This window comes from Schistocerca nitens, chromosome 11 (genome assembly GCF_023898315.1).
Source record: "Schistocerca nitens isolate TAMUIC-IGC-003100 chromosome 11, iqSchNite1.1, whole genome shotgun sequence".
Taxonomy (NCBI): domain Eukaryota; kingdom Metazoa; phylum Arthropoda; class Insecta; order Orthoptera; family Acrididae; genus Schistocerca; species Schistocerca nitens.
In genome coordinates this window covers 50,261,052-50,287,927 of record NC_064624.1, presented here as the reverse complement: position 1 = coordinate 50,287,927, position 26,876 = coordinate 50,261,052, and the positions used below count along the sequence as shown (strand labels likewise).

At 42.6% G+C, this 26,876-nt stretch overlaps 1 protein-coding gene across 7 annotated transcripts in view; it reads right to left on the bottom strand.

Moving 5' to 3' along the window:
• LOC126213116 (zinc finger protein 492-like) overlaps positions 1–26,876 on the bottom strand; it is a 187,660-nt gene that overhangs the window by 127,513 nt on the left and 33,271 nt on the right. For 6 of the 7 annotated variants that reach the window (XM_049940719.1, XM_049940720.1, XM_049940723.1 and 3 more), the window contains exons 3-4: positions 25,580–25,642; positions 829–921 (exon numbers count right to left, since the gene is read on the bottom strand). In XM_049940719.1, coding sequence (XP_049796676.1) covers positions 829–921; positions 25,580–25,642 — 156 coding nt within the window. Of the gene's footprint in view, positions 1–828; positions 922–19,759; positions 19,863–25,579; positions 25,643–26,876 lie in introns of those variants that run through there. The other variant, XM_049940722.1, reaches the window with a different exon arrangement.

The window sequence follows — 26,876 nt, the reverse complement described above, 5'->3', positions numbered from 1 at the left end:
GTTTATGAACAATGAGATCAAGAGCCAGTACCTAACCTGCAATTGTATGTTAAATGTTCCCCAATCTTTGTACAATTTCATTCCTGTGACATATTTATCAATGTGAGCATCTCTTTCTCTTACCAAGGTCAAAAAGCATATGAAAAAAATGATCTTTCTTCTTTAAATCTGCCAGGACTCTAATAGTGAGGTCATACATGGTTTTATCTATGTACAATCATTCACCAAAAGCCACATACAGAGTTATTCTATTACTGAAAATTTTATAACTAATACAACAGGCACCACAGAAGCTGCCACAATATGAACAGGTTTTAGCCAAAGTATCAGGGCTGATCTACAACACACAAATTTTATCTCTCTTTTTCATAACCCAAAAATTTTTCAGGACAAATGTAAGAATAACTATGATTCACACAAAAGATAAGAACAGCCAATGATCTTTTGAACTGCATTTATCAGAAGTTATTGAAAGTAGGAATATTTCTCAAATGACATACACTTTTAGAACTTACACTTCATCTAAATGTGAATTTTGTGACCATCGCACACAGCGATTATACAATACACTTGATATAAACAAGGGCTACAAAAAACATGATTATACCAGCTACCTGTCCCTTTCCACTTCTATTTCTGTTTAAAACAATCAGCATGTAACAGTTGAAATGAAAGTCAAGTGCAGGAATACAAGAATACTCTACAATTATCAGCAACAAGTTCCAGAAAACTGACAATCTGTGACAATTTCACTGCAATGCATCTTTTACTCTAAACAAAGACTCATTAGTTGACTACATGCAATACATCAAACATGTAAATACTTACAATATTATCAGCTACACTCAGTTCCAAATTTAATTCAGGATCCTCCTTGATAAAATCAGTGGACCATGATATTCCCAATGGATCTTCAATGGACTGAAAGAAGGAAACAATCTGTGAATTATAGCTGCTTGGTAACTTCTGTGTGTATATGACAGCTCTCCCTATTCCTCTCTCATGAGTAGCATCCAACTTTAGAGATTCTTATCGACTGGGAAGGGTGAGTGTCAGAATGCAACCAAATCAATTCTCTGACTTTGCTATCAGCCATTGTGTAGTATTTATTTGGCAGACTTTCTATTTCTTTTCCTGTCACATAATCCACTCTGATTTCAGAGGCACTATGGCCTGCTCTAACGGATGGTCGTACTCCCATATACAAACTTGATATATGAGTGTGGCAACATTTCAAAATTAAACTCAGATAATAAATAGATGCAAATAATCTTCCAGCTGTAAACCCATAAACAAGAGGACTTTTTGGTCAGTAATCAGATGACTATGGCATTTCACACATTATCAGCAAAATTAACCAAATTTAATGCTATTTACACAGCTTCTTGCTCTGTCACCACGTATTTTCAGTGCCAGCTCTTTAGGGGGGCGGCGAGGGGGGGCGGGGAGGCGGTGGGGAGGGGGGCGGGGAGGTGGTGGGGAGGGAGGGGGAGGGGGAGGGGGAGGGGGAGGGGGAGGAGAGAGAGAGAGAGAGAGAGAGAGAGAGAGAGAGAGAGAGAGAGAGAGAGAGAGAGAGAGAGAGACTGACTTTGAAACATATATCTTGTGTAGAAGCTGTCAAGGCAACAACACTAATAATCACATATATTCATCAATTAGAAACAGGCAGCAAGAAAATATGGTGCACAAGTCTGATATTTGAAAACGAATCTGAGTTTATTCTTGAATGCAGGCACAAAATAAGCAACTGACCCGAAAATATAAATCAAAATTGTTTCTTACATATCAAGCAGCAACCAGCATAGACAGTAACCATACAACTATGAAAGTGGATGTATTTTACATCAATGGGCGAAAAAGGTTAAGGTGCCCTACCGTGAAGAGAGCGATAAAAAGCCCTCCTCGTGAATTAGATATAAAACTAAGTCAGCCACCGTGGCATCATGGGTAGCAAGTCAGGGAGATTAAGCTTCTGCCACAGGGTGGCTAGGCTGGACAGTACAGCAAAATGTAGACCACTGTTGAAACGGAATGACGACAGTGGTGTGGCACTGGAGGAGATGACCATGAGACCACCAGATAGAGCTGACGTGGAGCTGGCAGAGGATGGTTGAATGCTTGTGAGAGGCCTGCATGGAGGACCTCATAGTCTCCTTATCACTGGTTGTTTGAAGTCACAGTGATTCATTCCGTATTTCAGGTTCCTAAAACTTTATGGCATAATACTGATCAGAGGTCTGTTTCCAGAATACTGACTACAAGAGCCAGTTTACTGGTAGCCAATTTGGGCAAGCTGTCAGTAAGTTTGTTCCCAGGGATCCCAACATGACCCAGACTCCAAACAATCATCACTGAGCATCCCCAGTGCTCAAGGGCATACTGGGAATACTGGTTAGCAATGACCAAGTTATGCTGAGGGTAATACTGGTTGAAAGATTTCAAATTGGTCAAGAGGTTGCTGAAGATGAAGGACCCACCAGTGGAGGAAAGGATATGCTTAAGAGCATGAGAGATGGCTACCAACTCTACAGCTTCTGGCAAGGAAAATTGGCGGAAGAGGGCCTCAGGAGGGACCGTGTCTTTAGGACCTCACGATGGATCAAGAAAAAGCTGTGACCAATGGGTTTCCCACAGAGGTGTACGTGAGTGGGCCCAGAGGAGAGGTGGAGGAAGAAATAACTGGAGTTCAGAGGGGAGCAACAGGGTGTGGACTGCGATCAAAATCCCTGAACCGGGCCGCCATTATGGAAGATGGGTTTCCGTGTTTGGAAAGGGGATGATAGTTTGGATGCTTAAGAAAGTTGCAAACATAGGTAGCATAACTGAGAAGCTGTTGTTGGCTCTTGATACACAATGAATGGATCCCAGCCTCCATACGTAATCTGTCCACAGGACTAGTTCAAAAGGCTCCTGTAGCAAATCAAACACCACAGTGGTGCATCAGATCCTGTATCCACAACGCTGAGGATGATGCCGAACCATATACCAGACTCCCATAACCAAGACAGGGTTGTATTATGGCTTTGTAAAGCTGCAGAAGGGTAGTGCACTCTGCACCCCTGCTGGTGTTACTCAGGAGACAAAGTGTACTGAGGTGCAGCAAGCACTTTCACTTACACTGCAAAATACTGGGAATTCATGTCAACTAAGAAATAAAGACCAGTCCTAAAAAACAGTAAGTTCCTGTTACATTGAGTAGTTTGTCAGGAAGATATAGTTCTGGTTGTGGATGAACCATACGATGTTGACAGAAAACCATGACATGGGTCTTGGCAGCTGAAAACCAAAATCCATGGGTGAGTGCCCATGACAGCATCTTTCATATGGTGTCTTGCAGTCTACATTCAGTGGCACCCACACTAGAGGAGCAATAGTAAGAGGCCCAAATAGTCAGCATGTAAGGATGGTGATACGGATGACCTCACAGCTAGAGGTGACCATTGATGGCTTGCAGAAAGACAAGGACACACTGTACAGAGCCCTGCAGGAGTCCATTCTCTTGGGTATGTAGAGTGTTGTGGGAAGCACGGACTAGAACCCAGAACATACACTGTAACAGGACATTATAGATAAAAATTGGGAGTGGCTCTCACATAACCCACTCGTGTAAGGCAGCAAAGATATGGCCTCACCTCCTGGTGTCATACAGCTTTTGCAGGTCAAAGATGGCAATAATGCATTGACATTGGGCAAAAGCTGATTGGCTGGCAGACTGCATGCAAACCAGATCATCAGTAGTGGAACAGCTTTGGCGAACGTCACACTGGGATGCAGCCAGAAGACCCCGAGACTCAAGGAGGCACACAGCTGCCAGCTCACTGCGCATTCAAGCAATTTATGGAGAACATTGGTGACACTTACTGGGTGATAACTGCTCATCTCTAAAGGTGCTTATCCTGTTTCAACACTGTGACACAATGATGCTTTGTAATTGCTGCAATGGGAACTGGCCCTCACTCCAGATCCAGTTATAGATGGCAAGGATATGATGCTGACAATCCACTGATAGGTGCCTGATCATTTGGTTGTGGATATGACCTAGCCCTGGTGCCGTATTTGCACAAATGACTAGGACATTGATGAATTCCCACTCAATGAATGGAGTTTTATACAGCTCCAGGTGGCATGTAGTAAAAGATAATTGCTTTTGCTCTAATCATTGCTTGATAACATGAGAGACAGGTTGATAATTCTCAGATGCTGAGACTCGAGCATATGCAGAGCAAATTGTTTGGGAATGGTGTATGGGTCAGTGAAGACAGTGCAATTTCAAGGCAACAGCAGATACACCTACTAGTGTCTGGTGTATTCAGAGAAATCTCACCTTAGGTCAAACCTGCAGAGGAGAGGTGGTCCAATGGTTGAAACATGCTGCTCCCAGCATTCTTGTTGGTAACATTTCATCAGATGGCACAACTGGGGATGAAGCCACTTTTAAGTAAATAAGGTTCTCCATCGATTGGTGCCACTTATGGTGTTGGAGAGCCTGCCTACTATCACTAATGGCCTCTACAACCTCTGATGATCGCCAAGGTACTCTTTTTTTGTTTAGGGCACTCAACTACGAAGGTCATCAGCGCCCAGTTACAAACGTTAGTGCACTAATAGTGTAGAAAAATGCAAGAGGGCAACACCAGAATGTACTTGCAAAGATGCAGATAAACAAAGTAAAAGAGTTAGATCTCTTTGAACAAGTCCGTCAATGTAATAAGACTAAGAACACAAGCAGCTCATCGAGAGTCATCAGCTAAAGGTCCCTGTAAGGTAGACAGCAGACACAGGACAGCACAAGAGTGAATAAAACGGGGACAGGACAATAAAATATGGTGCACCATCAATGGATGACCACAGGGACACTGAGGGGTGGGGTCACCGGACAACAGGTAGCAGTGGCTAAAGCAGCAATGCCCAATCAGCAACTTGGCCAACATGACCTCCTCTCGCCGGGAAGGGTGTGATGAGGTCGTCCAAGCCGTTGGGATTGGTTTGATGCCCCGAAGCTTATTTTTATGGAGAGAGGACCAAGCCTCATGCCACAATGATGAAACGCACCGACAAAGAACCCCATGAACATCAGCTGATGGGACACAAAAGGAAGCTGTCTGAGGCAGGAGGACAGCAGCATTGGCCGCAGCATCTGCAGCTTCGTTCCCAGGCACACCAACATGGCTAGGAATCCACAAAAATGGGACATGAGTGCCAGTATCAGCAAGGGACTGAAGGGATCGTTGAATTCGTTGCATGGGAGGGTGTTCCGAATATGGATCACAGAGACTCTGAATGGCGCTCAAAGAATCAGAGCAAATGGCATAGGGAGAAAGACAATCACGGCAGATATACTGAACAGCCTGATAGACAGCAAAAAGCTCAGCTGTAAAGCTTGAACACTGGTCAAGGAGCCGGTATTGAAAGGTATGAGCCCCAACGGCAAAGGCACATCTGACGCCAGCAGTTGTCTTCGAGCCATCTGTGTAAATAAAGACGTTATTAGCGAGCCTCGAACGAAGTTCGACAAATCTCGAGCGGTATACGGAATTCATGGTCCTCTCCTTAGGGAGCAAGCTGAGTTCAAGGTGAACGCAAACCTGAGCCTGGAGCCAAGGTGGCGCCGGGCTCTCACCCACTCAAAAAGACGTAGGGAGGGAAAAATCAAGTTGCTGAAGCAGGCGACAAAAGCAAACTCCAGGAGGTAACAGGCAAGAGACATACAGCCCGTATTGGCAGTCGAGAGAGTCGTCAAAGGAGAAATGTGATGGGTGGTCGGGCATTGACATCAGTTGGCAGGCGTACCGACAAAGCAACATATTGTACCGGTAGTTTACTGGTAATTGGGCAGCTTCGGCAAACGGACTCTCAACAGGGCTGGTGTTGAATGCTCCAGTTGCCAGACGTAACCCCGATGGTGGATAGAGTTTAGACGGCGTCAGATGGACGGCCGGGCAGGAGAGTATACAAAGCTCCCATAATCCAACTTTGATTGGGCAATGGACAGATATAAGCAAAGCAGGACCCTTCAATCTGCTCCCCATGACATACCGCCGAGAACACGGACGACATTTAGGGAACGGGTAAAATGAGCAGCCAAGTAAGACATGTGGAGACCAGCAAAGTTCCTGTCAAATGTAAGACCTAAAAATTTTGTTGTCTCCATGAATGGGAGAGCAATGACACCGAGATGTAAGGATGGTGGAAGAAACTGTTTGTAACGCCAGAAGTTCATACAGACTGTTTTCTCACCAGAAAAACAGAAACCGTTAGTGATACTCCAGGAATAAAGACGGTCTAGACAACACTGAAGTGCTCCAGGAGACATGTTCTCTGAGTACTGCAGTAGATCGTAAAGTCGTCCACGAAAAGGGAGCCTGAAACGTCAGTTGGAAGGCAATCCATTATTGGATTGATAGCTATGGCAAAAAGGCCCACACTCAAAATGGAGCCCTGGGGCACCCTATTCTCTGCCAAAAGGCATTTGGCAAAACAGAAACACATACTCTGAACATTTGAGCCATTAAAAATACATTAATAAAAAGACGGAGGCGACCATGAAGGCCCCAAGTGTGCATGGTGCGGAAAATGCTTGCCCTCCAACAGGTGTCTTAAACCTTCTCCAAACCGAAGAACACAGCAACCGTCTGGTGCTTATGCAAAAAGTTGTTCATAATTAAGGTCGACACGGTAAATAGGTGGTCAACAGCAGAGCGGCACCTACAAAAGCAACAGTGGACATTGGTAAGGATGCGTAGAGATTCGAGGAGTCAAACCAATCGAGAATTTACCATGCACTCCAGTACCTTGCAGACGCTGCTGGTAAGGGAGATGGGGCAATAACTGGAAGGAAGGTGTTTGTCCTTTCCTGGTTTGGGTATGGGAACAACAACTGCTTCACGCCAGCACGTGCGAACATGACCTTCAGTCCAGATGCGATTATAGGCGCGAAGAAGAAAGCCTTTACCTGCAGGAGAAAGGTTCTTCAGCATCTGAATATGGATACCATCGGGCCCCGGAGCACAGCGTTGGGACCGGGCGACTGCACTTTCGAGTTCCCACACAGTGAAGGTGGCAGTGTATCTTTCACGATTCAAAGACTGGAAAGAAGGTGGCCGTGCCTCTGCTTGTTTTCGGAGGAGGAAGGCAGGGTGGTAATGGGCAGACCTCGAAACCTCCGTGAAAAAGCGGCTGCAGGCATTTGAGGCATCCTCAGGATCCGCAAGGATTTCATTTGCTACAGTCAGGCCAGAAATCAGGGAGTGGACCTTGGTGCTAGATAGCCAGTGCAGACCACCCCAGACAACCGGAGGAGGAGTAAAACTGTTGAATGAGCTGGTGAAAGCCACCCAGCAAGCCTTTTTGCTTTCTTTGATAACACGACGACATTGTGCACGGAGTCATTTGTAACTGATACATTTCGCCATCGTAGGGCGAATTTTTACAAAGGCACAGGCGGTGTTTAGAAAGGATAGATTGCATGCGACTAGTGGTGGTGTGTTTGTCGCTGTAAGTAGTAGTTTATCCTGTAGTGAAGTAGAAGTGGATAGTTCCTGTGAATTATTATGGGTGAAGGTTACACTCAACAACCGAGCTAGGTTAATAATTGGCTCCTTTTACCGACCTCCCGACTCAGCAGCATTAGTGGCAGAACAACCGAGATAAAATTTGGAATACATTTCACATAAATTCTCTCAGGATGTTATAGTCTTAGGTAGAGACTTCAATTTACCAGATATAGACTGGGACACTCAGGTGTTTAGGACGGGTGGTAGGGCCAGAGCATCGAGTGACATGATACTGAGTGCACTATCTGAAAATTACCTCGAGCAATTAAACAGAGAACCGACTCGTGGAGATAACATCTTGGACCTACTGATAACAAACAGACCCGAACTTTTCGACTCTGCATGTGCAGAACAGGGAATCAATGATCATAAGGCCGTTGCAGCATCCCTGAATATGGAAGTTAATAGGAATATAAAAAAAGGGAGGAAAGTTTATCTGTTTAGCAAGAGTAATAGAAGGCAGATTTCAGACTACCTAACAGATCCAAACGAAAATTTCTGTTCCGACACTGACACTATTGAGTGTTTATGGAAAAAGTTCAAGGCAATTGTAAAATGCGTTTTAGACAGGTACGTGCCAAGTAAAACTGTGAGGGATGGGAAAAACCCACCGTGGTTCAACAACAAAGTTAGGAAACTACTGCGAAAGCAAAGAGAGCTTCACTGCAAGTTTAAACGCAGCCAAAACCTCTCACACAAACAGAAGCTAAACGTTGTCAAAGTTAGCATTAGGAGGGCTATGCGTGAAGCGTTCAGTGAATTCGAAAGTAAAATTCTATGTACAGACTTGACAGAAAATCTTAGGAAGTTCTGGTCTTACGTTAAATCAGTAAGTGGCTCGAAACAGCGTATCCAGACACTCCGGGATGATGATGGCATTGAAACAGAGGATGACATGTGTAAAGATGAAATACTAAACACCTTTTTCCAAAGCTGTTTCACAGAGGACGACCGCACTGCAGTTCCTTCTCTAAATCCACGCACAAATGAAAAAATGGCTGACATCGAAATAAGTGTCCAAAGAATATAAAAGCAACTGGAATCACTCAACAGAGGAAAGTCCACTGGACCTGACGTGATACCAATTCGATTCTACACAGAGTACGCGAAAGAACTTGCCCCCCTTCTAACAGCCATGTACCGCAAGTCTCTAGAGGAGTGGAAGGTTCCAAATGATTGGAAAAGAGCACAGGTAGTCCCAGTCTTCAAGAAGGGTTGTCGAGCAGATGCGCAAAACTATAGACCTATATCTCTGACATCGATCTGTTGTAGAATTTTTGAACATGTTTTTGGCTCGAGTATCATGTCGTTTTTAGAAACCCAGAATCTACTATGTAGGAATCAACATGGATTCCGGAAACAGCGATCGTGTGAGACCCAACTCGCTTTATTTGTTCATGAGACCCAGAAAATATTAGATACAGGCTCCCAGGTAGATGCTATTTTCCTTGACTTCTGGTAGGCATTCGATACAGTTCCGCACTGTCGCCTGATAAAGTAACAGCCTACGGAATATCAGACCAGCTGTGTGGCTGGATTGAAGAATTTTTAGCCAACAGAACACAGCATGTTGTTATCAATGGAGAGACGTCTACAGACGTTAAAGTGGCCTCTGGTGTGCCACAGGGGAGTGTTATGGGACAATTACTTTACACAATATATATAAATGACCTAGTAGATAGTGTCGGAAGTTCCATGCGGCTTTTCGCGGATGATGCTGTTGTGTGCAGAGAAGTTGCAGCATCAGAAAATTGTAGCAAAATGCAGGAAGATCTGCAGCGGATAGGCACTTGGTGCAGGGAGTGGCAACTGACCCTTAACATAGACAAATGTAATGTATTGCGAATACATAGAAAGAAGGATCCTTTATTGTATGATTACATGATAGCGGAACAAACACTGGTAGCAGTTACTTCTGTAAAATATCTGGGAGTATGCGTGCGGAATGATTTGAAGTGGAATGATCATATAAAATTAATTGTTGGTAAGGCGGGTACCAGGTTGAGATTCATTGGGAGAGTCCTTAGAAAATGTAGTCCACCAACAAAGGAGGTGGCTTACAAAACACTTGTTCAACCTATACTTGAGTATTTCCCATCAGTGTGGGATCCGTACCAGATCGGGCTGAGGGAAGAGAGAGAGAATATCCGAAGGAGAGCGGCGCGTTTCGTCAGAGGGTTATTTGGTAACCATGATAGCGTTACGGAGATGTTTAGCAAACTCAAGTGGCAGACTCTGCAAGACAGGCGCTCTGCATCGCGGTGTAGCTTGCTCACCAGGTTTCGAGAGGATGCGTTTCTGGATGAGGTATCGAATATATTGCTTCCCCCTACTTATACCTCCCGAGGAGATCACGAATGTAAAATTAGAGAGATTCGAGCACGCACGGAGGCTTTCAGACAGTCGCTCTTCCCGCGAACCATAGGCGACTGGAACAGAAAAGAGAGGTAATGACAGTGGCACGTAAAATGCCCTCCGCCACACACCGTTGGGTGGCTTGCGGAGTATAAATGTAGATGTAGGGTGGCGTTGGAAGGTGCATAAAGCATGTCACCAAGCACGAATAGCGTCGCTGCATGCTGTAGTCCACCAGGGGACTGGGACTCTATGTGGAGAAGAGGCAGTACGAGGGATGGAATATTTAGCAGCAGTGAGAATAACGTCTGTGAGATATGCGACCTGACTATCGCAGCTGGAGAAGTTTTGATCATGGAAGGTCGCCAGGGAGGTGAACAGCCCCCAGTCGGCTTTGGAGATGTTCCAGCTAGTGGAACGTGTGATGCAGGAGATGGATTATGCAGGGGAAATGGTCGCTCGTGTATATGTCAGACAGAGCATACCACTCGAACCGATGTGCAAGTTGGATAGTGGATATTGAGAGGTCCAAGTTGGAATAGGTATGCGTTGCGTCCAAAAGGAAGGTAGGTGCACCAGTATTTAAGCAGACTAGATTGAGGTGTTTGAAAAGGTCTGCCAAGAGGGAGCCTAGGGGGCAGGATGCTGGAGAGCCCCAAAGGAGATGGTGGGCATTAAAGTCTCCAACCAACAAAAATGGTGTAGGAAGCTGAGCAATCAGTTGTATCATGTCTGCCTTAGTAAAGGCAGACAACGATGGAGTGTAAACAGTACAAATGAGAAATGTGAAAGTTGGGAGATTAATTCGGACTGCAACTGCCTGCAGATCTGTGTACAATGTGATTGGATTGTAGTAGACATCATCCCGAACCAGCAACATGACCCCTCCATGAGCAGAAATACCTGCCACAGGGGGTAGGTCAAAATACACGTAGGTATAGTGTGCCAGGTCAATACGATCGCATGGGTGCAATTTCATTTCTTGGAGACCTATGACAAGCAGTAAGTGCATTCGAAGGAGCAATTTTAGTTCCTCTCGGTTTGACCGAATGCCGCGAATGTTCCATTGAAGAAGTGCCATTATGAAAACAAAAAGAAAAAGAAGAAACAAGAAAGGGTCACCTTGATGGCCGCTGAGGGCCTGGCTTCAAGGGAGCACTGCTGCTGCAATCGATAGGTGGTGAGTCATGGTCCATCAACTAAATAGTTGTGTCTGCCACTTTCCTGAGCTGGTCAGGAAGGGCAGCTTCCTACGCCGGTGAAAGGACAGATGATCGGCTACCAGCGATGCGGCCTGGCAAAGATGGAGAACTCTTTTCTATGAGCCTTCTTTGAAGAATTATGTTTTGTCGAAAGAACAGTTGATGGCTGTGAAATTTGTGTACACAAGAAATCTTCGCATGTTGGTTCTTTTTTGAAGGTCCAAGCATCTGATTTAGAGGTCCTCATCTTACCAGTAGGAGATTAGAGTCCTGCATGACCAAGTACGCGAACATGAAATACGAGATGGGGTGAGCACACCCTAACTGGGCAGGCTGCCCGCACTAGCTCTCGTGACGGAACATAGAATCTGTGACCGATTACGTAGCATGTAGCTTCAAACACGTTACACGTGTCATTGTGTGAGACTGCAGCCAGTATGGGCTTCTCATTTGTGGTGTGTGTGTGTCTCTCTGTAATCATGCAGCTTGTGGAAGCCAGTGCAGTAAGACCTAAGATTGAAACCAATGTTTACACATTAAAGGAAAGGGAAGGTCTAAAAAGCCAAGTATGGAGTACATTTCTGTTGGTTGTAGACAAAAACAGTGCATCTACTGGGTACGTATCGTGCATTAACTGCTCCACATTATTGCATTTCCAGTAGGGAACCCCTCATTTAAAGACACACAGTTGCAGGAAACTTTACGAAGATACATCTCCTTCAGGGATACCGGCAATAATAGAAACTAATATTACAGCAAAATGTGCTGCAATGTGTGCTAAAGATATGAGACCTCTTAATGCTGTTTCCGGTAAAGGTTTCAGAGAATTATGTCAAGAATTAATACATCTAGGTGCGCATTACGAGAAGTTAACATGGCAGGTGTCATGCCACATCCCTCTACTATAAGCAGACATGTCAAAGACCCTGATGCAAACTTGAAATATAACTTATTTCATGATACATTTTTAAGGGTATCTGAAAATAGTTTTCCCAAGAAAATAGTTAAACATAATTCCAAGAAAACATATAAAAAACCTTGGCTAACGAAAGGAATAAGAATAACTTGCAGCCGTAAAAGAGAACTGTATCTGACAGCAAGAGGGAGTACTGATCCCGAAATTGTTCAATATTATAAAAACTATTGTGTGGTACTAAGAAAAGTTATTAAAAAGTCCAGAAGCATGTGTATCATGTCTGAGATCAGTAACTCTGATAATAAAATTAAAGCAATTTGGAATATTATTGAAAGGGAAACAGGGCAACCAAGAGCACAGGAAGACCTTAGTGCCATAAAACTGAATGACAAGTGTACTAACAATCAGAAATTGAAAATATTTTCAATAATCATTTTTTAAATGTTGTGGAGAAAATAGGATCTAGATCTTCACTAGAAGAGGCAAGGCTACTAATAGAAGAGGCCATTCCTGTGCAGTTTGAAACAACTGTAATTCTACCAACCTCTCTCTCTCTGAAATCAGTAAAATAATAAACTCACTGAAAAGTAAAAGCTCTTACGGAATTGATGGCATTTCCAGCAAGGTACTTAAAGCTTGTTCCCCACAGATAAGTAGGATTCTCAGCCACATATGTAATAGCTCTTTGGAGCAAGGTGTTTTTCCCCGATAGACTGAAATATGCCATTGTACAACCATTGCATAAAAAGGGGGATACGTCGGATGTCAACAACTACCGCCCAATCTCTCTTCTGACAGCTCTATCAAACATTTTTGAGAAAGTAATGTATGCAAGAGTAGCCTCCCATATTTGCAAAAATAAAGTACTGACAAAATGTCAGTTTGGTTTTCAGAAAGGCTTTTCAACAGAGAATGCTATATACGCTTTCACTGATCAAATACTAAATGCTCTGAATAACCGGACATCACCCATTTGTATTTTTTGTGAGCTCTCAAAGGCCTTTGATTGTATAAATCATGGAATTCTTTTAAATAAGCTAAATCATTATGGTTTGAGGGCGGCAGTGCACAAATGGTTTAATTCATACTTAACTGGAAGAATGTAGAAAGTTGAAATAAGTGGTTCATGTAATGTTAAAACGACAGCTGATTCCTCAAACTGGGGGGCTATCAAGTACGGGGTCCCACAGGGTTCGGTCTTAGGTCCTTTACTGTTCTTGATATATATTAATGACTTACCATTCCACATTGATGAAGATGCAAAGTTAATTCTTTTTGCTGATGATACTAATTCTTTTTGCTGATGATACTAATTCTTTTTGCTGATGATACTAATTCTTTTTGCTGATGATACAAGTATAGTAATAACATCCAAAAACCAAGAACTAACTGATGTAATTGTAAATGATGTTTTTCACAAAATTATTAAGTGGTTCTCAGCAAATGGACTCTCTCTAAATTTTGATAAAACACAGTATATACACTTCCGTACAGTAAATGGCACAACTCCAGTAATAAATATAGACTTTGAACAGAAGTCTGTAGCTAAGGTAGAATTTTCAAAATTTTTAGGTGTATCCATTGATGAGAGGCTAAACTGGAAGCAACACATTGATGGTCTGCTGAAACATCTGAGTTCAGCTACATATGCTATTAGGGTTATTGGAAATTTTGGTGATTAGAATCTCAGTAAATTAGCTTACTATGCCTACTTTCATTCACTGCTTTCATATGGCATCATATTCTGGGGTAATTCATCGAGTAGAAAAGTAGTCATTGCTCAAAAATGTGTAATCAGAATAATTGCTGGAGCCCACCCACGGTCATCCTGCAGTCATCTATTTAATGATCTAGGGATCCTCACAGTATATATATTCACTTATGAAATTTGTCAATAATCCAACCCAGTTCAAAAGTAAGAGCAGTGTGCATCGCTATACCGCAAGGAGAAAGGATGATCTTCACTATGCAGGGTTAAATCTGACTTTGGCACAGAAAGGGGTAAATTATGCTGCCACAAAAGTCTTTGGTCACCTACCAAACAGCATCAAAAGCCTGACAGATAGCCTACTAACACTTACAAATAAATTAAAAGAATTTCTAGAGAACAACTCATCCTACTCATTTGCTGAATTTTTAGATATAAATTAAGGGGGGAAAAATAACAACAACAACAACTTAAACATTAGTGTCATGCAATATTTTGTGTAATGCAACATCTTGTAAAGACATCTTTTATTAACCTGACACGTTCCACAACATTACGAAGTGTCGTATTCATGATCTATGGAACAAGTATTAATCTAATGTAATCTAATCTAAGAAGCTCATGCAATGCGAAGTAGCATAATGCCTTCTGTTACTGCGGAAGTTATTAATAAAATAAGTGCTGCGACAGTTGATATGTGGACTGAGGTGCACTATTTGATGCTTACAACACATTACATTAACACAGATTGGTTTCTTGTGAACAATGTTTCATTTACAACAAAATTCCCTGATGTTAAGAAGACGGGAGTAAATATTATGAAAGAAATTGAAGAGAGGATGGCTGATTGGGACATTTTGTCGCACATGTTGCATAGTTTTGTTTTTGTCTCCGACCAGGTTGCTAATGTAATAAAGGCTTTGGAAAATCATGAAAGGATTCCTGGCGCTGCTCATTGTATAAACACAGCACTTAGCCATACTTTTGATGAAGATAACTTCTTGTTAAATCATGCCCCGAAAATCCCATCAACAATAAATACTGCAAAATGCTTAGTAAGGTACATTAAGAAAAGATGTCTGCACACGCTGGAACAGCTTGTACACTGTGCTGGAATCCTTACACACTCAGTATAACGAAGTCGCTGCTTTGCTGACGGAAAAGGACTCCGCTTACAGATTGCGAGGATATGATAATGAGCTTACAGGAAAAATTGCGCATATTCTGAGACCATATAAAAAGGCCACAGATGAATTAGAAGGCGAAAAAGAACCGACAATCCTGTTAGTTCTTCTTTGGTTTCACAAACTGCAACAAATGTGCAGTGTCAATGACACTGACTGTCAGGTGAGTAATTACTGCAGTTAAAGGCAGTTTCATTATGATACACTTTAAATGTATAATTAACTAGCGTAATTGATGTGTACTAACAGATATGCATTTTTTAAGAGGAGGTACAAAGGATTAAAAATCATGCCTTGACTTTCATTTGTGAGAGACTGATCACTTCCAGACATAAAATTGCTATGTCTCCTATCTGCGATTGTATTGAAGTATCATTTTACTTTCCAAGTGCTTTATGTATTTATCTGTGTCATAGAATCGTTCTTGGAAATGTTACTTTTGTATTAAGAGAGAGAGAGAGAGAGAGAGAGAGAGAGAGAGAGAGAGAGAGACAGAGACAGAGACAGAGATAAATACAGTGTGTGTGTGTGTGTGTGTGTGTGTGTGTGTGTGTGTGTGTGTGTGTGTGTGAGAGAGAGAGAGAGAGAGAGAGAGAGGTGTTGGATTTGTACAGTACAGTGCAGCAAGCCAGTGCGAGGTGAGGTGAGACGTCAGCAGTGACCGGTCATGCTCGGTTACCCGTGTATCCGGAATCTGGACAACAGACATGGGGCGAGTACGTGGCCGAGCCGAGTCATATGAAGCCAGACACGAGCGGCTTGGTCCCCCCGTCAACAGACGAGCCGTGTCTGGTCAAACATTGCGCGTTGCAGCACTCTATAGCAGATGATGTTTGAGCCTTAGGGTTGGTGGGACGAAGAGGAGACATTGATCGGGCGATCTTAGCACTGGCCGACCTGACGACCGAATCGCTAAATGTTAGATTGCATGTCTGTGTAGCTACCTCCCTGGTAGGCCCAGGAGAGGTGAGAACGGTACTGTATGTATCTGCCGGAAGCACAGTGGGCTTTCTGCTATTGAACAACTTGCGAGAAGCTGAGGCTGACACCTTCTCTTTTACTCGAATTTCCTGTACACTTTTCTCATCTTTGTAGACAGGGCAGTCGCGAGAGGAGGCAGCATGGTCGCCCATACAATTGATGCAACGAGGGGACGGAGGTGGACAGTCACCCTCATGGGCGTCCCTGCTACAGGTAACGCATTTAGCTGGATGTGAACATGACTGCCATGTATGGTTAAACCGCTGACATTGGTAACACCTTGTAGGGCTGGGTACATACGGCTGAACATAAATGATCTCATAACCCGCTTTAATTCGTGAAGGTAATTGCACATTGCCAAATGTCAGGAATTTGGTTTCGGTCGGTATTAGGTCCTTGTCGCCCCTTTCCATGACCTGATGGATGGCCGTCACTCCCTGATCAGAGGGGAAAGACAGAATCTCCTCATCTGTTAGTCCATCGAGTGACCTGGTATACACCACGCCATGCGACGCGATGAATTCAAGGTGTGGTGGGCCTCCACCTGTACAGGAAATGTGTGTAAGAGAGTGGCCCAAAGTAATTTTTGGGCCTGGAAGGTGCGCTCTGTCTCCAACAGCACAACCGAGTACAAGATTTCACCGGTCCTGCAATTGCATCTACACCCTTCTGAATGACAAAAGGGTTGACTGTTGAGAGATCGTGACTGCCAGATCTGGTGACAACAAGAAACTTCGGTGCTGGTAGTAGAATTTTTGGAACAGGAGTCGCATCTAGCTTTCTTTTTTGGGCAAAAGACAGGGGGGAAGAAGAAGAAGAAGAGAAATCCATTGCAGATGAATCCCCCATGATTGCCAGTGTCTCTGACGGTGCGCTCCTTCCTTGTGGGGGCCCTCTCAGAGGGCACTTCCACCTTAGGTGATTGTTCACACCTCAGGTCACACCTCCCGAGAAACGGCAGAGGGACCAATTGGCACATTTGGAAGGTAACAGCTCAGGCAATCACCCCTCCCTGAGCCTGTCCTTTATCAGGGGGTACATGCGTGCCTTACGTGTCTACCCAGGGTGGGGAATATACGTTACCCCATCACCAGCTATGCGTGAGAACGCGTGGGTCGGCCTTCAGACATGCACAGCGAGGAAAGAAAAGAAAGAGAGAGAGAGAGAGAGAGAGAGAGAGAGAGAGAGAGAGAGAGAATCTCAAACGCCGAAGCGGAGAATAAGACTCGGAGAAGAAGACAAGGAGAACTGGGCAAGGAGAATGAGGCAGAGATAGAAGTAAGTGCATGAAAGCAAGGAAAACAGTGAACATAGGGAAAACCAATAGAGGAAAAAAGCGTGATGATAGAAAAAAACAAAGGAAACAGGATCCTGGAGTTTTCAAACGTCCACCTCCGGACGACGGCTCAATACATTACTCCCAAGAAGAGGGAGTGTCAAGGGGAGGTAAGGGGGGGGGGGGAAGGATCGGGGACAAGTAGTGATGGGGAAGGGGGTTAGGGCAGCCTGGAAAGGAAGGAGAACTGCACTGGCTCGGGGCCCCGTGCTCGCCACGCACGTATCCACAAAAGAGTTCTAGACCCCCTGGAGGGTAAGGTACTCTGTTGTCAGAGCTGGCCTGAGGAACAGAGGATTGCTAAATCAGCTGCCAAATGAATGGCTGTAATTATATTCTGGGGTTCCTTGTTGATGCCTCCATCCAGTGGAGAGTCCAGGTCGACAGCAAATGCAAAAGCACTCCAGTCACCCATGTTGAGAGCCCATCTGGGCATGCATCCAGGGCAATGATGCTGGGGGAGGGACAGGAAGATTGTGGATTGGTCACTACCACACAGGTTGTCATGAAATCCCCAGTGGATGGATGGGAGAAGCCAAGGGCTGCAAATGAAAATGTTAATGACCAAGAAAACTTGGTGTGCCATGCCAAAATGTGAGGGGGTATCTGTATTTAAGAGGCAAAGAAAGTTGTGCCAGTCAGCCTCTGAGGTCCTTATGATGGCCAGTGATCATGGTTAAAGCTCACAAAGGGTTACATGTATTGAAATTGCCCAAGATTAGAAAAGATGGGGGAGCTGAGAAACCAATGCAAACAATATCTCATGAGGTGCTTTATCATCAGGAGGGAGGTATACACTGCAGATAGTACTATGCCGAAATGCACTTACCTGAACAGCCACAGTCTCCAAAGCTGTACCAAGAGGCAAAAGTTTGATATACAGTGTATCCAGAACATATGTGCGAGCTCCTTTCCAGGCACCATTGTGTGGTTCAAACTAGGGTCTCAGGGGTTGCTGGAATCTCTGCCTTGGCCACAGGAGTTGAACAGATCGGATCTGCTAGTATGGGGGCCCCACTGGTCCTCCTCCTTTACACACTTTTCTTGTCTTTTCTCTCCTTACAGGATTTTGATGATGCCAAGGGCTTCTCTGAATCAGTTTCAGGCAAAGATGATCATGAAGCAGTGCGACCAACAGTTTGTGGTTCTTTCAGCCACTTGCTGGTGTCCAGTTGGTAAGTGCAACCCAGGGAACGAAGTGTCCCCAAGGACACCTTCTTGGCAAGAGAAGACAGAAGAAGCTTATTCATCTCAGGCTGGGAGGTGGGGACAAATATCCCTGGTGGATGGAAAGCTATCGATCCCAAAGCACGCGTGGAAAAAGCAGCAAAAGGGGATCCCCAAATGATCAGGGGGGCAGGGATGGTTCAGTGGCCCTGAGGGCTCACTACAGAAAGAGTAACAGGCAAGAGTACCACCAGCAAAGGGGAAATGTCTTTGTAGCTGTAGCATATGACATTGTGTACATGCTGGGGGCAAATGCTTGCATGTCCTTTTGGCCTCTTTGTCAGTTGGTTTGTCCTGAGCCTTGTATTCTTGTTCCTTCTTCCCTCTCTAGAAAACAGTGTAATCTGGTGAGCACAAAGTATGGTGCTTTCCACAGTCGACACAAATGGGGGGAGAGGCACATGGGGCATTTGCAGGCGATACTCATCCACAGTCTCTACACATGAGGTTAGTGCTGCAATGCAAAGATGTGCCGAAATTCCAGCACTTTAAGCACCACAGGGAGGGGGGGGGGGGAGGGAAGAGATCTACGATTTCACATCACTATACCATCACCTTGACCTTTTCAGCCAATGAATCACCCTAAAAGGCCCCTGGGGAGGGGGGGGGGGAGATATGGAGTGAAAGGTAATGGCGTTCGAGGAGTTAGAATTGGAGTACATGCATACCCAGGTGAAGCCAAGAAGTCCACTAGTTTTACTTAAATAAAACTTCCTTCATTCTGAAAAACAATGCCATATCATTATTGTACAAAATGTAAGACATGTAAGATATCATGACAACTTTCTGCTTCTTTCCAGTGTCACAGTCACGGTAGTGATGTGGTGAATTATGGATGCTATGTAAGTTTCAAATTTAATTCTCTTACAATTGAATGTAATTGTGAATTTGTCCTAAATCTTTACAAACAAAAATAAATATAATCGTTTTGCTTGCACCACTAGCAATCCTTCAGAAGTCACAGAAAACAACTCACATATGCCATCTGGACACCCACTGTCATTGTCCTAGGAACCCAAAACTAAAGACAAATTTTCCATGATAATGAACAGGCACAAGGAATGGCCTTTGATGTAAAAAGCAGTGATCACCTGTTTTATGTGCAGTAGAGTACAAATTCACAGCTGGTTTACTCTCCCTCCCTTTTACTAGTCAAATGGTGGAATGATGCAGTCACACTTAGTACAATTACAGCTGTCAGTGAATATCTATGCAAGCCACCAAAGTTAAGTTTATAGCAATTTCCCTCTTGTTACATCCATATTTGTTCTTCCATGATTTTTGTAAAATCTCCTACCTTATGGGTGGACTTTCTCTGCATCCACCATATCCAGTATCTCAAATGTATCCCTATAAAAGCAGTGGCATAACAAATTCTGTTTTTGGACCACTCCACAAAGATTTTCATGGCATTTGCTGTAAAAAAAAAAAAAACTAATTGAGTGGTACAATGTGAGCGGAAAAAATACAGCACTTCTGCAGTTGCAGTGTTAGCAGGCGCATAAATATATTTGTGTTAATTTCCTTTTACTGTGTCTTTCTGTGTGGAAACCAATATTTTACACTTTTCTCTATCTGTATCTGTATTTAGCTTTTCCTTGTTTGTGGGAATGTGGGAGCCTTGCACTCATTTACTAATTTCGAAGTTCATCTTAAATCTGCTGTAGCTGCCACTGCATGTGACTTAGACAAGCACCTGTTGAAAAGTTAGATCAGAGAGGGGGGGGCAGGGGGGGGGAGGACATCACCAGTGTGACTTACAAGTGGACAAAAAAGTACATTTGACATTCTGGCAGTGAATGTTCTCAAAACAACCGAGCCACATATGAGAAGCAGAGTCGCTGCCAGGTAGTCAGTTTGAAAGCTACAATCTTCGCGATAACTTGGAAGTGATAAAAAGTGACCACCTCCATTATTAGTTATTACTGCGGACTTCAGTCAGCATTGTGCTTAGTGATATTAGAAATATGGGGAGCATGGCGGAGAGTGTTTTAGTGCTAAGTGTACCTGTGTTGCATTTCTCATTGCAAATAAAGCGTGTATTCGAGAATAATTTGCATATAATTTACCTACATCATAACAATATAATAAAATGGATTGGTATGTAATAAAGAACAAAGTAGAAACATCTGATGATTCTAGTCACCATTCAGACGCAAAAACCCCATCAGATGTAAAGGCAGAGCCCAGCATTTCGTCGAAAGTTCCACAACGAAGTTCATCGACCGATTCCTTTAATCACACAGATATTAGCAATTAATAGGATGCATCACCATCAGGATATTACTGATGATATAAAACACAAGCTTCTCACAGCTCCAAGGAAACCTGCAAACGGTTGTCTTTCCTACTTCTGAGCACAACAAGGGAGGGCGGATTGAATGTAGACAAGTGCATAATAATCATTTTAAACACTATCCACGGTTGTTGTTCTCCCAAGTTACAAAGGGACTTCTTTGCATTAACTGTTTACTTTTTGTGAATAATAAAATGGCTGGAGGAAAGAAATCCATTATCACCAAGAAACTTGTGACTGAACCACTAACAAATTTGCCAAACTTACTGGTAAAGATGGTGACCTTGAGACTCACTCTCAACTCGAGTACCATGTTGAAACATCAACACATGCAAAATTATATCAGTAAACCAGGAATGCTAACTTTATGTCACAAATCCATTAGGGAAAACAGAGACCATCTTGTACCTATAATAAAAACAATCATATTTCATGGAATGCAAAATATTCCCCTGCGTGGTCATACAGATGATGGGAGTCTATTAGAAAATGATAATGATCGTGAAAGTATAGTGAGTAACACGGGAAACTTTAGAGCTCGTGTAAGATTTAGAATTGACGTTGGAGAGTTGCAACTAAACCATCACCTTGAGACCACTAAAGCAAATGCCACTTACATATGTAAAACAACGTGTAAGGAACTTAATTCATGCTGTGAAACAGTGATGTTATCGAGATTACTGGAGGAAATCAAAGATTCTCATTATTACAGCATAATCTTCGATGAGGCTACGGACATAGCACACACTGCCCAAATGAGTTTAGCTGCAAGATATGTTGATGGTGAATTACACAAAAGATATTTGAGTTTATTGACATCAATAAAGACAAGGATTGTAGTGGAAGACGACAAACCTCAAGTGTGTCAAGATGAAGAGCGTAGCGTTACTGGTGAAGTATAGGTACTACAATTCTAAGGAGAATGGAAAGCCTTTCTATGTCCCTGCGGAACTGTGCGGGTATAGGCTGTGACGGTTGCTCAGTTAACATGTCAGAATCAAAAGGAGCTGTGGCTACAATAAAAAAGAAAGCTATCAACGTGGAAGTAGCACCATGTCGAAGTCATTAGATCAGCTCAACCTCGCTGCCTCTCGCAGCTGCGAAGTTACAAGTGTGAGAAACTCACCTGGTACTATTGAAGTAGTAGTATCGTTCTTTACAGTGTCTAGCAACCCTCCCCATTTATGTAAATTAATGCCCACAGACAACCCAAGTCTCTACTTCCTTTGTCCCCTGAGTCATTGTGGCTGCAGGATCAAAATACTGTCTGTCCCCTTGGACATGTTCAAAAGAATAGACAACACATGCATATTTGATGTGTGAAGATTGGATATGAATAAAACTTTATTTTGCAGTGATAGTGACTCCTTCCATTTATGTTTAACCAAAAATATGTAACTTTACTTCGGGCTAACTTTCATGACCTCGTTTAGTCAAAAATCTCTGCTCCTTGAATGTAGCATTATTGAGTACCCAAATTCTGGTTGAAACTACACCCATAGCAATCAAAACCGATTAGCATGTACGCATTACGTTACCGTTACTTAAAACAAAGATTAATCCAGTACTTTATTCGACTGCTAACAACACCGTAATTTAATTGGTGGTGTTTCAGAATCAAGATACATATGTAGCGCATCCCTCACCCTCCTCCTCCCCCCTCTCTTTTTTATGATTACATTCCTTCTATGTCTTTGTAGTCAAAAGGTGCAATCCCATATTTTAGTAACTTTGAAGTGTATATGCGGTCTGTTACACAGCTTAATTCTTTTGAACGAACAACTACACAGCGCAGTAGTGCATTAGCCTCCACTGGTGAAACGTCAGAACAATAGCAAGTTACATATACTGCTTTCTCTGTGTGTTTTATAGTTAATTCTTGAATAGTAGTGCTGGAATGGACATAATGTGTGCACGCTGTGTGCAGATGGAGGAGCTGACCTCAGCTAAAGAGCAGCTGAAGATGCTTTTTGCCATGTTCAATAGCATTCAGGCTGCTGCCTACTGTAGTAGCAGTGGCTGATAATCTGGCAAGTCAGATGGGATGCCTAAGGTGCCATCTTTCTGCCCAATGGCTCTGCTGTCAAGACACCTTGTGGTGTACCCAATGTGGCAGAGTTGTCCTCACCAAATGGTGAGGAATGGGTGGTAACTGTTAGCACTGAGGCAGAGAGTGAATATGGAGGCTGGCCTCGCCCATTGATCCTGTGAGTGGACTGGCAGGTGTTCATTCACCAGGGTCCAAACAGCAACAGGTGGGGAGGGAATTGCTTGTTAATCAGGAGCCCCAACATTAAATTCATTATGAAACTCCTTAGGGAAATGGTGTCCAGGCCTGGAAATGAATCCTACTTGTACTGAATATGTCTGCCAGGGAGTCTCATCCGAGATGTGGAGAATGTCCTGCCTGTGGCTATCAAACGTGCAGGGTGCAGCTGTCTCCAAGTTGTGGCTCATGTTGGCACCAATAATGCCTATCATTTGGGTTCTGATGTGATCTTCAGTTTATATGGACAAGTAGCACAAATGGCCAAGAGCCCCTTAGCCACAGATGGAGTGCTTGCAGTACACAGCTTGTATCAGCATTTCCAGAATTGATTCAAGTCCTTTGGTTTGGAGTGAGCAGAGGGTCTCAACCAAAGGCTTCATCGAATCTTTGACTGTCCCGACTGCAGACTGCTAGACATGCGTGGAGAACTGTAGGAATACTTGATAGGTCTGGGATGCACTATACAAAGCAAGCTTTTTTAGGCTAGGCAATAGTCTGAGGTCCTCTGATGAATGCACGCTAGTCAGTGCAGAGATACAGAAAACAGACTGAATAAAAAGTAAAGACCATACTACCATCAAAACATTGAACAGTAAATTCTTTATGTATTTCTAGTTCCTGAATGTAATGCCCTCCAAGAAAATTGTCATGTTCAAAATACTCTTTGAACAAAGCTGGCCGAAACCTTGAGCAGAAACCCTTGAAATATTTAGCAAGCCATGGAATGTACACTGAAAAAACAGATTACACACCTCTTGTATGGTAGCGTCAGAAGAGTGGAGGGGAGACGAAGGGCAAGAATGAATATGGATGAAATTTGTGCAATAAATGAAAGCCTATGCTATTGGTGGTAAAGCCCAAACAGTAGTGAAAGTAGGATTCTCAGACTCTATAATATTTTTATCTTGCCAACATATAACTATAGTTAAAATACTTTTTGCCACAAATAAGTAGGCACTTATGCAAACATTCATTTTCATTCCATATGTTTTGTGTGTTAGCTATGACTGTTGGACACCGTCACAAGAGAAGGTACTTTTACAGTTTACTTTGTGGCAATGGCAGGTACTTCACACCTATCAATTTGTACCATTCAGTTCTAATTTATCTTACTGTTTTCATGTAATTTAAGGCATAAAGTAATGACTAACTGCATAGCAGAAGTGCTAAGTCATTGAAAGGCACATCAACTTTGCTAGCTTTCCCACAGATACTGCTTCAGAACTATGGTCTCATTTTACAGGCTGACTGCATTGTGGCAGCACTGTGAATAAGCAGACTAAATAGTTTCACATGACCAGTAATTATGGGATCCATATCCATTCTTGCAGATGAATTTATTTTTTTTCAAGAACCATCATACAGAATCACAAAATCATTCAAGAAGGTTTTTACACCAACTAGGTATGTCTGTAGTTTTGCACATATTTCCTGTGACTTTTCTAACAGACTGGAGTGACCTCTGCCTTTTTCAATACGTGCGACAAACCACTGTTCCATAAACGAACAATTCGGTTGGCAGGGATGGGCCAGTTCAGCACCATTTTTTGTGTACCTGAATCTGTTAACTACACTTTGTCATGTGGGTCTTTTCTGTCTGTAATCCAGTAACTCACCACATACTTTTTCAGTGTGTGATGTACAGACCATTTAACATTTGCAAATATTTCTCTATGTAAATGATACTGGAAGTAAATGATATTCACTCATTGCCTACATGGGATGCTAACAACTACTAGCCCTGCTCTTTCTAGCAAATCTATTCAACTAGCCTTCTTGAAAGATTCAGTAACTTCATTTACTGTTGTTGTTGCACTGGAATCGTGATCACTAACCCCTCTGTGCACTAATACCGTCTGTAAGGACATGCCTGTTCATAGTTACAAGGTCTAAAGTATTATAATTTTGTGTGGGCTACTATACTAGCAGCTTACCACAGCTTTCAGAAAACTGCTCAAAAGTACCTCGCCAGACTGCCTGTCCACAACACCTGCAGTGTATGCACAGACATCTTAGTCTCTACTCAGAAGGTTATGATCAATCTCCCTTTTCTGCACTACTTTGTGTAGGTTTTTCTTGAATAATTCTGTAACTGTCACAACAGTATCACATGGCAAATAAAAACATACAATGCTGGAGTTCACATACACGGAACTATTGAGAGAACTACTCATTAAAACAGGAAACCATAGCTTGAAACTTGGGACTTGGTACCAATTTTCATATAACTTCATCAATGCAATCTCACGTAATTCTTATTTGTGCTTATAATGTAAAGAAGCAATTCTACGAACTCACAAGCTAAACTACTTCACTTGCTCAAAGGCAATGTTTAAATCCACATGGGTATACTGTAACAAAATGTTCTACTTTACCTGTTTCCTCATTTCCAACCTGTGGCATACTATAATACCTTAAGTCTTGTCATCTTTACCTTAAAGTAAACACAGGACTGCTAAAGTGAATACACACACAATTGACAACCATCTCATTATTTCCACCACAACTCAGCAATGAATAATTCCACGTGGTCATATAAATTCTATAATTACCTCTTTATTTGCACCCTCCTCCAACTCTTCTTTTACATTCATGCTGAATGGGTAAACTTGGGCCTGTGGTAAAAATAACAAACTGTAATTAATACATTTAAGCAGTCACAGTCCTCCCATATTATATAAAATGTATAACATATATGAAGCCCAACCGTCAAATTTCCTAACAACTAAATACTAGTTCTGGTTAATTGTTATCTTTTGAGTTCGAAATTCTTGGTGATGAGTTCACTATGGTATATTTCAATGGGAGGCAGCAAAAAATTAAGACTGATTAATGACAACACCTTTTAAAATTCATTACTATCTTCAACTTCAGCTTTCTTTCTATTCCGTTGTTTTCAATCATATTTTCTAGCTTCATTATCTTCATATGCATATAATGGTAGTGTAATCAAATAAAATAACACAGCTACTACCTCAAACAATGAAATCAATCTTGTTCATATCAAACGACACAATACAGTGTACATCAACTGTGTGGGGAAGCAGGAACTGGACTGTCAAGTGCCACATCACTCATTCTACTATTACAATCAGAATCATAAAATGTCTGGAACAGTTACATCAAAACCGTTTGTTTCACGGAATGCTTATTTATGATAAAATTATTAAAACACACACACACACACACACACACACACACACACACAGACACACACACACACCTACCCTGGCACACTACTTACTACTTTTCTAACTTCATTAATTCCTTTTGGTGGCACAAGTACGTTTCTAACAGTACAAAAAGAGTGTAGGCTACAGACAGGCTGAACAAGCCCTATTCTAAGGATCGGAACTATGGGCTTTACTTACTGATCTCAAAAGAAGACAAAGTTCTAGAAAGATTACTTATGGAGCAGCTCCAGCATATCAAGACTGAAAAACCTGTAATGTTGAAGTAAGTGCTGGAATGAGAACAAATGAAACAGTGCTAGCATAGGAAGAAAATCATTAAACTGATATCAACATCTGTTGAGAATGTTTGATAATTAGCAGCCAAAGAATAATTTTTGGTTGGAAGTCACCTTACTGATAGAAATAAAGTAGACCACTTAACTTTCAGAAAGAGCATATCGACAAAATAATGAAGCAGCATGGTGTATGAGAAGAGGATGCCTTGAAGAGAGATCCTGGGCAGGAGATAGAAAGAATACAGCAACATCATGTTATTAATTGATCTTTCTATTAATTAACTGCCTACAATAATACTAACATACTAGTACAAATAACAATAATATGATTTTATTATTATTATTATACTATCTGAGCCATGACAGGCTCCCTCTTTGAC